At 53.7% G+C, this 17,953-nt stretch overlaps 1 protein-coding gene across 1 annotated transcript; it reads left to right on the top strand.

Moving 5' to 3' along the window:
• Positions 1-760: 760 nt before the first annotated feature.
• On the top strand, positions 761-17,953 carry LOC141464784 (uncharacterized). Its single transcript, XM_074147889.1, has 12 exons — positions 761-817; positions 2,390-2,489; positions 6,612-6,743; positions 8,232-8,573; positions 11,188-11,451; positions 11,671-11,787; positions 12,869-12,970; positions 13,320-13,442; positions 13,683-13,775; positions 14,135-14,230; positions 15,253-15,329; positions 16,644-17,953. The coding sequence occupies exons 3-12, from the start codon at positions 6,710-6,712 to the stop codon at positions 16,659-16,661; spliced, it is 1,266 nt and encodes a 421-aa protein (XP_074003990.1). The 5' UTR covers positions 761-817; positions 2,390-2,489; positions 6,612-6,709; the 3' UTR covers positions 16,662-17,953.

Genomic DNA, 17,953 nt, shown 5'->3' with positions numbered 1-17,953 from the left:
GGTGCTTAGTGAGGAGCCAGAGGTCCCAGGGGACAGGGGTGGGCTGGAGATATTTCCTGCAGAGAAATGTTTCCTGGAGATAATGTCCCTGCAGAGGCGGGTGCACAGGGCAGAGGGAGCATCTTGCTGCGTGGTGGTGCCATGGTGTTATGGTTTGAAGAACCCACAGCAGTTTATTGTCCTTTAGACAATTATTCCATTGATGACCCCTCCCCACCTGGGAAGGGGAATCAGAAAAATAAAAAAAAAAAATTACCTCAGAGGTAATCGGAGGGTTGAAATGTAAACACATTTGTTAAAATAAGACTAAATAATTAACATTAAAATCCACCAGGACTATCCCCAGCAGAAGCCGTGCAGGGCTGTGTGGGACCCTGCGAGCGCTGCGGCTCCGGGAGGGAGGGAAGGGCTCGGGGCTCCGGCACCGGGACAAGGAGTTCTCTGGATCCCAGCCATCGAGGGAGGGAGAGAGAGGGAACTCCTCAGCAAACTTCCTAGTTTAGGTTGGATGTGCCGTTCACGGTATGAAATAACCCCGTTGGCAGCTTGGGTCAGGGGCCCAGGTCTCGCTCCTCCTCGTCCCCTCTCCTGGGGAGCTCGAAAACACCGAGACCTGGAAACCCGCACCCCAGAGCTGGCTGTAAAGGGAATATTGTCACCAGTTCAGACACCAGAGTCTTCTAAAAGAGGGGTTTTCCCTCGCGTTAGAAGAGAAAGAAGAGGGAAATGACAAAAAACCGTGTAAAGGGGGGCGGGGGCTGGGGGACGAGGGGGACAGTCCGGGAGAGGGCACCAGCAGAACCCCGCCGCGGGCGCCGTGAGTATTGCGGGAGGAGCCCGGGGGACGGGGACGGGGACGGGCTGCAGCCTCCGGGGCTGCCCGGTGGGGCCGGGGAGATGGGCATGGGGACCGGAGAGGGATGGGGACAACGGGGACAGGACGAGGGGACCGGGGACTGGAGCGGTGGAGGTGGGGTCTGGAGGGGTTATGCCGAGGACTGGAGCGGTGTGGGACGCGATGGGGACAGAGGGATGAGGCAGGGAAAAGGCGGGGGGGGGGATATCTCCCCCTTTGCCCTTCCCTGCGGGGCTGCAGTGCTCTCCCCCAGCCCCAGGAACTGGGCTCTGCTCCCCAGGCTCAGCTCCCCCTCCTACCCAGCCCCAGAAATATTAAATAAATACTTACAGCCGGGCAGATTCGTCATTAAGTCTTCACAGCAGTAAACTGTTTATAGAGCTCCTAAACAACCCACCTTCCCCCCCCACCCCATCCCTCTCCCGGCTGCTTAACCCACCCAGAGAGCTCTGCTGAACATCTCCAGCCTGGCCGCTGCCGTGGGGCGGCTGGTGGCTTTGTCCAGCTGCCCGCTGAGCCCTGGTGACCCCCACACCGGCACCGTCGGAGCTGGCTGCTCTCCTGGTGGGGGGGCCAGTGGCTGGCTGAAGCCCCCTCGCAGGCGGAGGAGCTCATCGTGGCACTTGGCGATTGGGTTTGGTGGCATTCTGCACTTGTGGTTTGGGCTACTGGGTGCCGTGGCTCTTTGTGGAGCTTAATTTGTTTTTAAACCTGAAGAGCATTAGATGAAGGAAGGGCAAAGTTACAAAAGTCTCTGAAGCAACTCAGAAGTCGTTTCTGAGGAAGAGGGTGGGTTTTTTGGTTTATTCAGAGCTGCACTTGTGCATAAAACTGCTCTTTTCTAGATGAGGGTTCTTTTTCCGTTGCTCTCATTTCTGGTTTCATCACAGACGAATCTGGGGAGCTCTTGTCTGGGGGAGGTTGTCACGGTTTGTGTCAGCTGTGGAGAACATTCACGATAACCCCGCTGTTCATAAGGGACATGGGCGGTTTAGCTGAAGGTATTTTTGCCCTTCCATGCAAACCACTACTGCCACGTTGTGTTTCCCTGTCTGTCATGGGTTGCAGCCGTTCCCCCGTTGCCGTTCTTTTGCTGTGCCTCAGGAGATGTGAGACCGAGAGAGCCAAGCCGACATCGCCCAGCAGGGTTTCATATTTGCTAATGTGACAGTTCACCTTTTAAGGCCGTGGGATGATTTGCAATGGGATGATTTGCAATGGGATGGTTTGCATCTCTTTTTTTTTTTTTTTTTTTTTTTTAATGCTAGGGAAGAACAAAGATCGTTCTTTGTCATTTTCTGATAAGGACTTCGCAGAAGAGCACACAAGGTTTTTAACATTTCTCATACGTCCTTTCCAAAGGGTGGTCCCAGCCCACGTACCCCTGGGGTGGGAACTGACCTTGCAAATCCTACATTCCTTTTCTTTCTTCCCATCACAACACAAATGGTCTTAGCATGGCTCAGGAGAAGCACTTTTAAACGCTTTTCAATGCTTTTAACTACTGCTCGTGTGAACTCTTGTGTTCCGCAGGAGGACTTCTGCAGGACAGACATCCAGCATCTGCGGGACATCGTCCAGCTTCTGCAGGACCCGGGATGACCTCGCTCACTCGCAGACAGGCCTCCTCCGGGTAAGCGTGGTGTCCGAGCATCCCCACCCTGCCCCCACAGCCCCCTCCTCCCGCAGCGCCCCCCACAAAGCCCGTGTCTCCTCCTTACCCATCATCTCGACATTCCCCTGGCGTGAGCGCCTAGCTGCCAGCCAAATGATAACGCCGGATCTAACGGTCACAGGCTGTGCCCAACCGCCGTGGTGCTTTCCCAGACCACGGGCAGCCCCTCACCCCGCCTCGGCAGCCGCACACAAACACCAGAAGAGGGGGAGGCGGCAGTGGAGGAGACAGTTGCGATAACAGCAGAGAATTTCTTTGGGCCCCCACTTGCTTGCGGAAGGCTGATGAATGTTCTCCGCAGCCCCCAGCGCCGGGGAGGGCTTTGCCTCGCTGGGGAGTTTCCCTTCCCCTGGCACAGACGCTCTTTGTTCCCGTTAAGCGGTACCATCGCTCCACCTCCCACAACGAGCTCTTTGTTTTCAAGCTGAAGAGCAACCATGCACATCCCATTCCTATAAAAGGCTGGGGGAGAGGCTGAAGCGCCCTGGATGTGTTTCCCGAGTGCCGCGTTCCTGCTTTGTAATGAGAATCCCAAGATATTCCATGAAAGGGCCTCTTTGTAAAACTCCAGCGGGCTGCAGGGCGGTTCTGTTTCAGCTTTTCCAAGTGGATTTTGTAAAAAATGGCAGGTAACAGCGTAGCAGTGATGCTGGAGGGCAAGGGGAAAACACGACAGCCCTGAGCAGGCGCGTCTTCAGGTGTCCGATTCCTCTCCCTGTTCACGCACGGTTGCGTGACAACTTCTGAAAACATCTGCCCCTTAACTAAAGCATTGGTTCACTTTTACAACCACCTCTCGGCTGTGCCGGTGCCCTGGGGGAGACGAGAGGTTCTCCCCAAGAGAGAAAGCAGTCGGGTTGGGGGCAGCTCTAACTCGCCCCCCCGGCCTTGCACCGTCCCCTCTTCACCCAGAGGCTCTTCTCCGTCTCCCCAGCCACGCACCCCAGGAGGGCTGGTCTGCTGGTGGCGGGGAGAAGGGAGGAGGAGGAAGAGGAGGAGGAGGAGGAGAAGAGATTTGGTTTCTGGAGGAGCAGCAGCACTTTGAGTAGCCGGTGCGGAATGTGCCCTCCTTCCAAATCCGCCTTTTCCTCCATCTCCTGGGACGTCATGGGTTGGGCTGAACTGGCCACTGAAATGCTCTCCCCACCTCTTCCACCCTTCAGAGAGAGGAGGAAAGGAGAGTTATGAGTTTAAAAAGAAACTAAACTGATGAAAATATTAATATAATAATAAAAATAAAATAGTGAAATATATACAAAGCCAGTGTAAAGTTCCCAGGATGATGATGATCACGTCACCACAGACACTGGGAAAGTCCCAGGCTGGACTCAGTGATGGGTAGGAACTGGATTCCGGATCTGGATTGAGGAAGGCACGGATCAGGAACAAAGGCAGAGTCCTCCTCGGACGCTGGCCATTGAAGGAGAGATGGTCCTTTGATCCCTCAGCTTTATACCGAGCGTGATGCCGATGGGATGGAACACCCCCTCAGTCAGTTTGGGGTTCCCTCTCCTGTCCCCTCCTCCCCACAGGTGGGACCCCTCTGTCCTTCTCCACTTCCCTCCCTCCAACGGGGCGAATACGAAAGCGAGCTGAGCTTGGGTGTTACAGCAATAAATATAAGCAGGAGCCTCTCGGCACACCATTCCTCGGCGTAAACGAGAAACAACCAGGTCTGACGGCTCTGGAGGCAGAGTGCAGCCTGCAAAATACGCTGTGAGTTTCCCAGAGTTCAGTCTGTCAGCAGAGGCTTAGCTGAAAACTGAGATTACTGAACAGAAAATTCTGTTTTACCTCAAAGCAGGACGCGGGATAAGCCTTACCCCCGCTCCCCGTGGTACCCAGCTGCACGGGGCGGGAAGAAGGTCATTTCCACGCCTGTTTGCATTTGTTTGGAGAAAGGAAATCCTCTGTCCCTGAAGAACACAAAGGCCTTTTCCACAGCTCTTGTTCTAGGCTGGAAAGGGGCCCGTGAGCTGCGCAGCAAAGCCTGGGTCTTATTCCCCTGTGAAAAGCCACAGACGGTTCTTGCCCAAACCTCAGGGAGCGAGAGGATACCAGTGAAAATGGCCAAAAAAAGAGGCTCATTTTGGCACCACAGCCCTCCCGACTCAAGCCCTCCCCTGGGATCTCAGGCATTTTGCAAAGGGAAAGGAGACACGGTCTCCTGCTGCTTCTCCACTGCTAATTAGTCCTGCGGGTTAACGAGCGAATGGAATACCAGGTGTGAGGAAATCCTGCAGCAGAAGCTACAGGATTTGTCACAGTCTCCCTGTACCCACCGACTGAGGAGGAGCACAATGAGGAGCTCCCCTAAGACAGGAGGGCATTCCCATAACCAGCTCCCCCAGGCTGCCGAGGTTTGCAGCCACCAGCAGCCACTCTGTCCCACATAATGCCGGTTTTTAGCTGCACGGAGGCTAAATCACCCTTAACTCGGGTGATTTTCCCCAGACCCCTATTTCCTGAATTCCTTTCAGCAAGGCAGAAACCAGGGACGTGCAGTTGGGTCCTCTACTGGTGGGGATGTCCTGGGCTGGAGGTCTCCGTTGTGGGGGTGAACACCCCATCCCGGGGCTCTTTTTTCCTCCCTTGGGTTTTGGGGTGGTTTTTTTCTTTCTCTTCCTCTTCTTGGGGCCATGGCTCTGGGCTGGGGGCTGCTTGGCCAGGTCCAGGAGATCGTGCTGCAGCTCCGTGGTGGAAATGGCTTCCCTGTCAGATGCTGCTCCGCTGTTTGACGGGTTCCCCGGAGGAAAGCTGGGTGCTGCCAGGAGGCCGTGTCTCTCCTCAAACACACCTCCTCACCTCTGCGTCAGAAGTCACTTCAGCCACCGCCACCCACGGGCTGTTTCCAGAATAAAACACATCTCTCAAACAGACCATCTTGGCCTCTTCTGGTCCCTGCTCAATCATAGACTAGAATCATGGAATTGTTTAGATTGGAAATGACCTTTAAGATCTTTGAGTCCAACCCTTAACCCAGCGCTGCCAAGTCCACCGCTGAACCACATCCCTTAAACTGAGGCTCTGATCACAGGGCAGTGAAAATCCTTTGGCAAAAGCTTGTCCCACTGTCCACTTTCCCGCTGTCCTCCCTCACCCTGGATCCAGAGCCTTTCAAAACCCGGCGGTGAATGCAATCCCAGTTGTCCAAACGCCAAAGCTTTCCCAAAGCTCCACAAACCAGCTCTGAGCTCTGTTCTCCTTCCAATAACGTGTGTTGGAGGCAGGGGGCTTGTTCTCGAGCTCTCCTGTCGCCACCCACTGGGGGGGGGGGGGGGGGGGGGGGGGGGCGGGATGCAGTCTCTGTAGTGAAGAAACTAAGGCAAAAGGTCTCTAAAAAAACAGTTGGAGAAGACCCAGAGAACAGCAGCCAAAAGGATTAAGAGCTTGGAAGGAGAGACAGAGAAATCTGGGAGCCATGAAGGTGGAGAGGAAAGGGTGGCAATGGGATGGACGACGGAGGTTTCCAAAGTCATGAAGGTGGTGCAGAAGGCAGTTGCGTAGGACAAGAGTCAGGGCTGACGAGAGTTAAACCTGAGAAGAGGAAGTATCTGTGTAGGTGTTGGGGTTTCAGCATGTGGCTCCTGCTACTCTGGGAGGCTGTGGAGGTGGTTGCTAAAGGCAAATGAGCAGTTTCATGGCCAGCAGCTGCAGAAATATATATTAAAGGGAGGAGGCAGGGCTGTGCCCACCGGCATCGGAAAGCTGCAGCACACGGGAGGGGCTGCAGAAAGCGACCGGGCGCTCTTGTCCCCCCAGTAGCTCCTGCACCTGTGCTGGTCTTGATGCTGTTGGGTATCGGTTGTCTTTGCGTCCTGGAAATATTTCTTTTTTCAGTCCCTGTGGTAGATTGGTGCTGGTTCAGACAGGACGGCCGGGATGGTTTCCCTCAGCTGCACCATTAGGAGCGGTGTGGGCTGGGGCTGCTGTACAGCAACCCCTCTGCAGGGATGCCAGCACTGGGGGGACACATGGAGAAGGTTGGGGGGTTCCACCATCACTTCACTGAGCACCTTTCACCTTTCCCAACCCCTGCGTGGCAGGTGTCAATGGTTCTTTTCACGGTGTCCTTCACAGGCCTATCCATGTTGCCTAGAGTGGCCACCCTGAGAGCATGTCACTGCTGAAGGATCTCATCCCTCCTGCTGGTCTGAAGGAGCCTGCAGGGCTTTACCATGTCAGCCTGGTTGCAGACGGCCGTCACAGGCTGTGAGTATGCAAAGGGGCTTGTGTGGGGCTTGCACTTCCTCGGAGAACATGTGCTCGCAGAGTCTCTGTGCTCTCTTTGCACCTCTGCTCCAGGCTGTGGTGGTGTCAGTAAAGGTGTGTGCCCCGGGGAGCCTCCTTCCTCCCAGTGCTGCAACATCCCTATACCTGGGTACCACCATCACCACACCTGGGTACCACCACCATCATACCTGGGTACCACCATCACCACACCTGGGTACCACCACCATCATACCTGGGTACCACCATCACCACACCTGGGTACCACCATCCCCATCCCTGCGTACCACCACCATCTCTCCTCCACTGCATGCCTAAGGACTGCTTCCCTCCGAGCCTCTTCTCCACTCTCTGACCACAGCGTGCCCTCCACCACCCTTCCCCAAGCCTCTGAGCCTCCCCTCCAGCATCTTTCCTCTCTGCTCAGCCCAGCTTTCCTTCAGACTCCTGCTCCTCAACCTGTTCCCTCATCAGCAACCAGCATAACCTTTTAAACCTGCTAAAAGCCACGCCAGGGTGACAGTTCTGGCAGATTTTCGGGGGGCTGGAGATATCAGAGGTGACTTTCTGCTTGCTAAGTCCCTTTATGCCGGCAGTGCTACCGTGGGATTCTCATCCCGGGGTTTTGTACAGCTGAGGGTGAGTTTCAGGGTCACATTTGCAGACTGACCCCCCACCCACTGACATGAACTCCATTGTCTCCTGGGGAAACCACAAAACATTTTCAAGGCAAAGGTTCTTGTGTAACGGCCTGTTGAGATGCCTTTTCCTGTTAAAAGCAGTTCATCTACACGGCAGTTACAGCTGTTGCGTTACTCAGAGGTGCCAGGAAATGGGGATTCATGATGAATTAGCACCTTCCAGACGCATAAGGTCACTGGGCACGTCCCTAAGTGGGACCATCTGTTTTGCAGGGCTTCACCCCGTCTTGAGAGGGTGGTGAGGCTGAAGACGCCTGTGGGTCTCCACAGCGTTCAGGAAGGTCAGCTCTCAGACACCGGTTATTTCGCAGCCAGGACCACACAGTCCCGACAAAAAGGCGTTTCAGAGCTTGTTTTCCAAGCGATGCTCTCCCTTCCAGGTGCCGGGGGAGCAGCTCGAGGTCCAGGGGTGAGGCGGCACTGGTTGCGTTCCCCGTTAGCAGCTCCTGATGTGCAGAATAACCCCCAAAAGCCCAGATTCCCATCATTTTGACTCCAAAGGGCAAGGAATTGTCTTACCCATCTAAGAAGCATTTAGATAGCACACCAACAAAAATGTTACATTTTTCATCTTATTTTTTTTATCTTAAAAATGTTACATTTTTTAGGAGGAAGGAGATCAGATACATGACATGACAAACTCCAGGAAGTCAGTTGGTAACTTGTGCCAAAATATATAAATAAACAGAGTGTAGAAGCAGATTCAATTGCTATTTGGCTTTTGCTGCAAAACTAACCCACCCTGCTCTGGCATCTCTCCTCTTTCTAGACCTGTTGGTGGCTTTGCAGGGGTCCCACAGGGTGCTGGAAATCACGGAGAGGAGAATGGTGGCTGTGGGTTCCTCCGTCCTGCTGCACGCGCCCGATATCCAGAACGTCGGCTTCATGGAGTGGGAGTATATCAGAAACGCCACCTCGGAGTTCATCCTGCAGTACTACGCGGATCACCAGTCTCCCACCATCTACTTGCCTTACCAAGGCAGGGTGGTTTTCTACCCAGAGAACGGCTCCCTTCTCCTGCAGAGGGTGCGGGAGTCAGACAGCGGCATCTATAAGGCAACAGTTGACCTGATGCAGGACAAAGCGTGGACAACCCTCCTTGAAGTTATCCGTGAGTTCAAATGTGGTGAGAGAGGGTGATTTCCCTCAGACAAAGATGGGGACCAGAAAAGAGTCACAGAATCTGCCGCGGTTTGGGCTGGGTTGGCCACTACAACAAAGAGCAGATGCTTCTATTTTACCCCCTCCCCTTCAGAGAAGAGAGGGTCCTCCTCTCCGGAGAGGAGAGAGAATGAGAGGGAGGGAGAGAGACGAATGAGTTGAAAAGAAACCCAACTGCTTTAATGAAATATTAATAAGAAAATAATAATAAGAAAAAGAATGAAATAGTAAAAAGAAAATAATGAAATATATACAATATGTACTAAACCCTATCGAGCTGTCCCTCCCAAAATGATGATCGGGCTGTTAATTTCAAAGAGTTAGTTAGAAGGGACTTAGCTGAAAAGTAAAATTGCTGGAAAGAGAATCGGTTCTGTTTTACCTCAAACCAGGACAGAATCGTAGAATATCTTGAGTTGGAAGGGACCCATAAGGATCATCGAGTCCAACTCCCTGCTCCTCACAGAACTACCTAACGCTAAGCCGTATCACTAAGAGTGTCCTCCAGACACTCCTTGGCCTCTGACAGGCTTGTGCCGTGACCACTTCCCTGGGGAGCCTGATCCGGGGACCGATCACCCTCTTGGTGAAGAACCTTTTCCTAGTGTCCAGTCTGAACTTCTTAGCAGCTTCATTCCATTTCCTCGTGTCATCAGTAGAGGAGGTCACCAGAGGAGATCAGCACCTCCTCCTCTGCTGCCCTCCATGAGGAAGCTGTAGACTGCCATGAGGTCATCCTTCAGCCTTCTCTTCTCCAGGCTGAACAAGCCAAGTGACCTCAGCCACTCCTCCTAACTCCTGCCCTCGAGGCCTTTCACCGCCTTGGTCACCCTCCCCTGGACACACTCTAGTAGTCTGATGTCCTTCATGTGTTGAGGTGCCCAAAATTGCACCCGGTACTCGAGGTGGGACATCACCTCCCTCGACCAGCTCGTGATGCTGTGCTTGATGCACCCCAGGATATGGTTGGCCCCTTTGGCTGCCAGGGCACACTGTTGACTCCTGTTCAACTTGCCATGGACCCAACCCCCAGATCTCTTTCCACGGGGCTGCTCTCCTGCCTCTCATCGCCCAGTTTGTACATCTAACCAAGATTACCCCACCCCACATGAAGAATCTGGCTCTTCTTGTTGAATTTCATAGGGTTGGTGGCTGCCCAGCTCTCTGGTCTGTCCCGATCTCTCTGTAAGGTCTCTCTGCCCTCGAGGGAATCCACAGCTCCTCCTAGTTTAGTGTCATCAGCGGAGGAGGATTTCTGTTTTCATCACTACCTTGAAAGACACAGACTGAAAACCCTAAAGGAGTCGCAGGGAAATGCCAGAGGGTTTTTCTGCAACTGAGTCTGGCTGTGGGTCGAGTTCCTGGTTGGGACATTGGGCTGCGTGGTGCCTTCATCCTGGAGTGATGGAAACGGGGGACACCTTCTGCCTTAACTTTTATCTAATTGTTTTGTCATCAACAGGCACAAGAATATGGCATAAAATTCCCTCAAGAGAAGGGATTTCTGCTCACATTTGATGAGCAAAACAAATCCCATGGTAATGATGTGAGGAATTCAGGAGCTGCAGGTTGTGGCCAGTCCCTTGGAGCTGGGGCCAGAAGCTCCTTAGAGCAATCCCAGAACAAGCTACTGCCTCACCAGTTGTCCTATTCAATCCTGCAGGGTCAGGTCCTGAGATCAGCAGGGTTTATGGATGCTTTTCACCAGGGGGTGAGTCTGCTGGGCAGATGTGGCTGATCTCCAGTGGCTCTCCACAGGAGCTCCCCCTGCATAGCTCCAGGCCTTGCAGACTCTCTTCCTTCCCACCAGCATTGCCTTTCTCTGTCTCGGAATTTCCCCTGGAAAAAATAAGCAGAAATGAGAGCTCACCCTGCTTTGAACTGCCCTTTCCTGGAGCTCAGCATCACCACATGGGCATGTAGGACATCCAGGGCTGGAGGACGTCAGGAGCGTGTAGTTGCTATCAAGTCCAGACGTAGCTAAGAGCAGTCCCGATGGGTGCAGGTACCTAGGTGATAGCTGAGGGAAGGAGTCAGCCCTCCTTTCGCACATGGTAGGGGTCTCCAGCGTGCAAGGCTTGCTCCTCCATGCTTTGGCCTATATGGAGTTGGAACAGTTTAAACGCAGGCACCAGCAGAGTCCCATGTTCCTGCTCTTTGGTTGAACTTCATGACTTCTCTGACCTCTCCCATACTTCCACAGCCACTGCTGTGTGGGAAAAGCCTTCTCCTCCTGGGACACCCCATGGCAGACAGCATCTGGAAAGTCCCTGTCAGCAGTTCCCAGCGTAATCCCAGCTCACAACTCTTTTGGGTGTCCATCCTAGGGATGGTGTGGTGGCAGGGATGGAGACACCTGCTTTCTTCTTTGAACTTGGTGGGTGTTACCCTGCTCCTGCAGTATCTTCTGTCCCTCCAAACTGACCTGGGGGGTAAATCAGAAGGGAAGGACCTGCTCTGTCCCAAGGGGCTCGGTATTCTTGCATGTTGGCCAGTTTTCAGGTCCAAAGCAGGGCAGTTCTCATGCTCCTGGGAGTGTTACCACGCTGCTCTCTGCTTTTCAGAGCCTGTGCTCCAGCCTGAGCTCCAGTACAGTTCGAACCTGGCAGGTTCTCCCATCGAGCTGGTCTGCGTGGTGCCAGAGGGAAGGGTGGATTCCATCTCCTGGAAGAAGGACGGACAACCCCTTTCCCCTGAAAAGTGCTATGGGCTCTCTGGAGACATGCTGCAGATAAGGAAGGGAGAGAAGTCAGACTGCGGCTCCTTCTCCTGCAACGTCAGCAACGTGATAAGCTGGAAGGAGGCAGAACTGAACCTGACGGTGACAGGTTAGTCTTGCCCTGCCCTGGCAGGTCCAGCGGTTTGTCTTGCTGTCACAGGTCTGCCCCGCAGGGTGGACCATAGTCTCTCATCAACTTTCCCGAGCAAGGAAGGCGCCAGGACTCGTCCCTTGGATTTTCCAGCGTTTTTTGCAGTTTCCCAGGATCGCTGCTGTGTGTTTTGGGGTTGTCCCCAGCGCGGGGTTTCTCTCCTGCCCTGCCTTGCAGGTCTCACCCCTCGTCTACGCCACATGCAGAGGGTGACCGTCGTCGCGCTGGTGTTCCTCACCGCCTCCACTGTTAGCTTCGTGGTCCTGCTCTGTCGGCTGAGGGAGTGCAGTTCAGGTGAGTGCCAGTACTGCTCCCCGGTCCCCAAAATAAACCCTCCTCTCCTCACCCTGGGCAGGGAGGGCAGCAGAAAGCCTCAGACGAGCTCCTTCTCCCCTCTCCTCCTAATTCACTTGGGTAGCAGGAGAAAACGTGCTCGGCTCCTGCGTTTCTTCTTCCGCCTCCGTAGCTCGCAGAGAAGATAAAAGCTCCCCAGAAGCAGCTAATCCCAAATGGCTTCGGGGAGATGGAGCCAGAAATATCACAGCACCAAGTGTACGGGTCATTTCTCTCCCATTCCTCGGGCTTCACGGGGAAGAAATAAAGAGTGCAGGTCACGCAGGCTCCATGGGAAGAGCCTTCCTGCCTGGAGCTGGCCAAAGATCACGTCTTGTGGGTTTTAGTGGCCAAGCATGCTGATGTTTGGGTCATGGCATTGGATCCGTGCCCAGCTGGATCCATGGGGGCTTCTGTAGCAGCACAGACACTAACAGGAAACACACGTAAAGGTGGAGCCAACAGCAAATTCTCCCACGCAGTCTCTGTAATCTGCTGGTGCCGCCTTCTGCCCACCAGGAATAAGCTCCAGCATAACAGAGAGTGTCTGGAGAGCAGAGGTGAAGCCCTACAGCTGGCAGGAAAGTTCTCCCATGTGTGTTCAGCATGAACTCTGGGGACATGGGAAGGTTGTGGTGTAAGGACTTGCCTTTGGGGGGGTAATCCCCCTGAGGAGCACTCCATGCCTGGTGCTTGGGGCAAGAGCTTGTGCCACATGGGCTTTCCCCCATGAAATGGGTCTCCAGAGGAAACCCATCACTTGTCAGGCCATTACAGGAGGCAAAAACTGGGGCAGAAGCATTGTAAAGCGGCTCACTAGGTGGAGTTGGTGCCTGGTTCGGTGTGGAACGACCCCAAATCTGGCTGGTTTCTCCTGAAGTCAAAGCAAGCCCTTGAAAGTTCACCAGTTCTTCAGGGTTTCTAAACCTCAGGGCTTCAGTTCTTTACAACGAGAACCCGTGCTCATTGTTTATCATCTCTCCTTTGCAGGCTGCACCCATCCTGTTTGTGCGGCACTGAGTACGTTTGCCTTTTTTCCCAGGAAAGGAAGCATTGAAACACCTAAGTCTGTTCGCCCACGAACTGCTGTGTATCTCCTCTCTCCTCCTGCTTGCCAGCTCCATCATCTGGATGCAGGAAGAAGGTAGGAGTCATTTAATCTGCTTTGTTCTTGATTGCTTCAGTGTCTCATCTTTCTTTTTCCTCCAGGACTTTACAGTAGCATCTTTGATGGATAAAAACCATTCTCAGCTGTAGGATGTGGTCCCCTGGCCAGCAGCACTGAGCCAGTCCCACTTCCAGGCCCTTCCCCAGGCCACGGGGAAACTTCTTGACTGCAGTCCTGCACCCATTGCCCGGGGTGCTGGACCCTGCGCTCCCAAACGCAGCAGTTGGGTGCGGGGCCACCACAAGCCAACTTTCCCTTTCCTTGCCTTGTTCTCAGACTTCCCCCAGTTTCCATCTCATCTTCTGGTTTACTTCTGCTCCCACAGGTCTTTCTGCTGCCTTCTTCTTGTTTGGGTTGTTCCTCTTCATTGGGGCGATAGGAACCGCCCAGGTGGCAGTTGCAGTGGTGTGGAGACCAGCAGCTCTCAGCCACTTCAAAAACACAGTGTGTAAGTTGCTGTTTAAGGTCTAAATCTCTGGTGGGAACGGCCTGGTAAGACCCCAGGAGTAAACCCCTTAGGTTTTCATTGCCAGGAGGGAGCGGCGGCTCAGCACGCTGCTGTGGCACAGGTCCACAGACATTCTCCATGCCTTGCCCACCCTCCCACCAAAGTCCAGCTCCTCCTCATGCCAACTGGCATTCCTGACGCATTTTCCTCTCATCCCACAGCAATTTTTCCCTCTCCTAGGGCACCAAGTTATCCGGAACTCCATAGCCCCCACAATGCTGATCAACTGGTTGTTCTCCCTCCTCTTGCTCCACAATACCCAGCAGCTCCATGGTAAGGGGTGGCCTGGGTTTGGACCACCCGTGCCCCTGCTGGCTTTTCTTCTGGGGAGCTGTGGGGTATCTGAGGGGGGTTTTGGCTTCACTCAGGGCAGAGAGAGTCCTTAGGTGGCTTTGCATGGCTGGTTCTTCCAAAAACCTTGTTGTTGTTGAGGCAGTGGTGGCAGCTCCACACTGACAGGGGAGCTCTTACGTAGCAAAGCAAGGTTCTCCCCGGTGGCTCCATGATTTGAAACACAGGGATCCCCATTCACCATCGCATAGGAAGCCCCTGGATTAAATTCACTGAATGTTCAAAGGGGGTTGTTGGCCGGAGAAGCAGCTGCTGATGAGTTCTCCCTTTCTCCTTGGCAGAGCGGGGCTGCTCAGAGGCCATCGATCTGACCCTCAGCTGTGTCTTGGCTGCTGTAGTCATCCTCCTAACGCTGCTGGTGCACATCCTCCTGTGCTGTAAGTACCCCCGTGGCTTCCTTCCAGCAACCATCACGAGCTGCTCAGCCATGGAGACCCCCGCAGGCTCAGCTCTCACACCCTCCCCCGGCAGCAGGTACAAGGAAAGATGCTTTTCAGTCAGATAAAAGCCAGGCTTTTGAAGAACAGGATTGTTCAAGTCAGCTGAGGACCCAGGTCTGGTGTCCATCCTTTTAGAAAAACCACCGCAGGCACCAGTCCCTGCCTGTGGTCCTTGCCAGCACCTCTGCTTTGTCCATGGATGCTCAAGGAGAGCGAGTTTCTCCTCCAGAACATCCTACCATGGTCTTCCCTAGGAATAGCCATACCCTGGTCAAAAAATCCTCAGCTACAGCAAGCTTTGGGAGGAGAAAACTATCTGATAGATGGGTAAAAATAGGTCTGGGAACATCTTATGACCCAGGAGAGCAGCTGACCAGTCATCCCAGTGAAGTGGGCCTTCCAGAGTGAGCTCTGGGTGGGAGGGCAGAGATCAGGGAGGTGATTTCCACGTGTCTACCTTCTTTTTAAAGTTCTTGGTTTCTGTGGTCTCACCACGTGAATCCCCTCGTAGCCACAATTAGCAATTGCATCTGGCCTCCCCCTGCACAGGCTCTGTGGTGGCCCAGTCTCGAGGACCGGCTGGCCATTCCAGCGGGCTTCCTGAGGACGCTGGCTCAGCCTTCGGGATCACACATAGCATCTCAGGAAACTGGCAAGAAGGAGGGTCAACAGCGTGTTGAGGGGAGGAAGCCCTCAAGGAGAGGATTGAAAGGGGACTCTTGGGCTTCCCCAGAGCAGAGAGAGCATTTCCAAGTCTGAAATATGGGAAATATTGCACCGAGTCCATAGAGCCAAAGGATTTGGAACCAGAGAGGCTCTGGCCGGTGAAAAGCTCCCACCTTCATTGCTCTCTGCCTCTGGCTTTTCTTCACCCACCCCATGAAGTGCAGGGTGCAGCCCAAACTGCCGGGGCGATGTTGGAAACCCAAGGGTTACTCAACCTTTCCTTTTATTTCCAGATCACAGGAGTAAGCAGAAGGGGAAGATGACGAAAAAACAGGACACCACCCAGGACATACAGACCACGACCACCTTGGTAACTCACTGCCATTAGCTGGTGCCCCGCTATTGCAAATCCTTATTATTTAATGATTAATATTAAATTCATAATGGATATTTATTAATATTTAACTAGTAATAGCAAGGAAGCATCTTTCTGCCTTCCTGCAGAAGGCTGTGGGCTTTGTCCCCACCCTGGGGGAGGCACAATGAGCTGCTGGTGGCTGGTGTCGTGGTTCAGCTCAGTCCCATAGAACAGTTTGGGTTGGAAGGGACCTTTAAATGTCATCCAGTTCCAACCCCCTGCCATGAGCAGGGACATCTTCAACTTGATCAGGTTGCTCCAAGCCCCGTCCAACCTGGCCTTGAACCCCTCCAGGGATGGGGCAGCCACAGCTTCTCTGGGCAACCTGGGCCAGGCTCTCACCACCCTCACAGCAAAGAATTTCTTCTTCATATCTAGTCTAAATCTCCCCTTTTTTAGTTTAAAACCATTACCCCTTGTCCTATTGCTACAGACTCTGCTAAAAAGTCTGTCCCCTCTTTCTTCTAAGCCCCCTTTAAGCACTGGAAGGGGCTCTAAGTTCTTCCTGGAGCCCCAAGTTCACATGCCCCCCCCTTCTCGAGCTCATCCAGGTCCCTCTGGATGGCATCCCCCTGGGACCATGGGGTCTCTGCCCCATCCTGGGGAGCTCTCCTGGGTTTGGGTGTGTGGTGGACAATGCCAGCACTGCAGGGCCACGCTCGGCAGCCCAGAGAAGCATCTCAGTGTGACGAGTATGCCAGTTCTCAGGGCTGCTCTAGTTTGAGTTGGGTAAAAACATACTCTTTGACTACGCCTCACCCCAAAATAGGTACAAATAAGTCTCGGAGGAAAACCACAGCTCCTTCACCCACAACATCAGCACTAAGTACTACGCCTTCTGTACTCGCTTCACTCTCTCCCTCTTCCTCCCTGCTCTATCTCTGAGAAACCTCCCTTCCTTCCTCCCTCCCTCCTTCCACCCCGGCCCCAGCCCCACCTTCCTCCCCTGCCTCCTTATTTCAGAGATGCCAGAAGGTTGGTGTGTGCCGGGGGCTGATGCTGCACCCCTGCGATTTGGGGATGCTGGAGGGTGTCATGGTGTGGGGTACGGGGGACAGGATTCACTGCCAGGGTGGACTGGAGGAACTGGGGTGTTTATAGGAGTGCAATGGCACTGTGTGCTGGGAGGGGGATTCTTGTTCCAGGGGTGGGACAACGTGCTCCCCCCAGGAGCACGGCTGGCTACAGGATGCTCCATAGCGTGGCTGAAGAGCTCCTGGTCCCTTTACGTGCCACCAAAGGACACAGTCCCTGTGTTTTCTGCAGGTGGTGGAAGAAACCTGAGGACAGCAGCAGGAGGGGGAGTAAGGGGTCATCCCTCCACCTGCCGGAGAAGAGCCCCCCAGGAGCTGGGAAGCTGCCATCAGCCCAAGCAAGACACCCATAAGGTCTGCCTGTACCCCAGCACCACTGAGGCAAGGCTTTGGGCAAAAATCTTGCCAAAACGTCACCACTGAGGTCTCCAAAGAATAGCTGCAGGGGACCAATGATACTCCCCTCACCCACTTTCCCTGCCCATGATTCATAAAGTGAAAGCAGAAATGGTATCACATCCCAAGCTGGAGGTTAACCCTCCTCGCTAACGCCCTCACCCCACATGCTCTCTGTTCTAGTACATTAATGAGTCAAAAAAAATACGTAAATGACTGAACAAGCCATGTTTGAAGGAATTCAGACCAGTTTTCTCAACTGGAATAAATACCTGGCTGCTATTAGTTAGCGTAGACAACTGCAGAAGAGCAGATTAACTCCCAGCTTTAGCCGCTGGTGATTGTTCTGGTGTAAAAGACACGTTTACCCTCGTGCCCGAGCACGGCCGAGGTGCTGGGCTGCCAGAGCCGCCTGTGCTTTTCTTGCTGAAGCTTTAAGCTGCCCCCATTTTGCTCTCAGCAGAGCTCTGCCCATGCCAGATTTCGGTGTCACCCCCCCGCAATGCGTGACCTTACTTTCTTCCTCTTCCTGCCTTTACCAGTCCCTTTTCGAGGTGCAGCGAGTCGGGTGGTGGTTCTAGGGAGAGGCAGCTCCACGATCACACCCTCCCTTCCAGCTCCCCTTCCCTCAGCTTCGAATGGCAAATGTCCTCGTCTCGCATCACCTTCCTCGGAAAGCCCAGCCAGAGCCCTTGTCCGTCTGTCCTGTGCCCGCTCTTGTCCTTCCCTGGCTGCTGCCAGCTCCTCCGGGCACAACTTGGACCTCACACTCCGAACCCCGGAGAGGATGCCTTGCCTTTGGGCAGGATCACCAGGAAAGGCAGCTCCGTCAGTACCCCTCTGTAATGCAGGGTGGTATTTTTAAGCATATTTTTTGATACAAACTAGATTTCCCTGACCTGATTTCCCTTCCATGGGCCTTTTAACTGGCCTTGCGTTCGTGCCGTGCCCCTCAGCAGCTCCCTTTGCAGTTCATAGCATTTTAGCTGCAGTTGGAGTAAGTTCTGCCAAGGTCTGCCAGCTCTAAAATGTGTTCAGCTGTTAAAAAAAAAAATAAAAACACACACAAGGAAAAAAACCCCACCTTATGGGGCTTTTTAATTTGCTCAGTTACAGCTACTTTAATAAATTTCACCTGGATGCGTC

The sequence above is a fragment of the Numenius arquata genome, chromosome 5 (genome assembly GCF_964106895.1).
Source record: "Numenius arquata chromosome 5, bNumArq3.hap1.1, whole genome shotgun sequence".
NCBI lineage: Eukaryota > Metazoa > Chordata > Aves > Charadriiformes > Scolopacidae > Numenius > Numenius arquata.
This window is presented reverse-complemented; position numbering and strand designations above follow the sequence as displayed.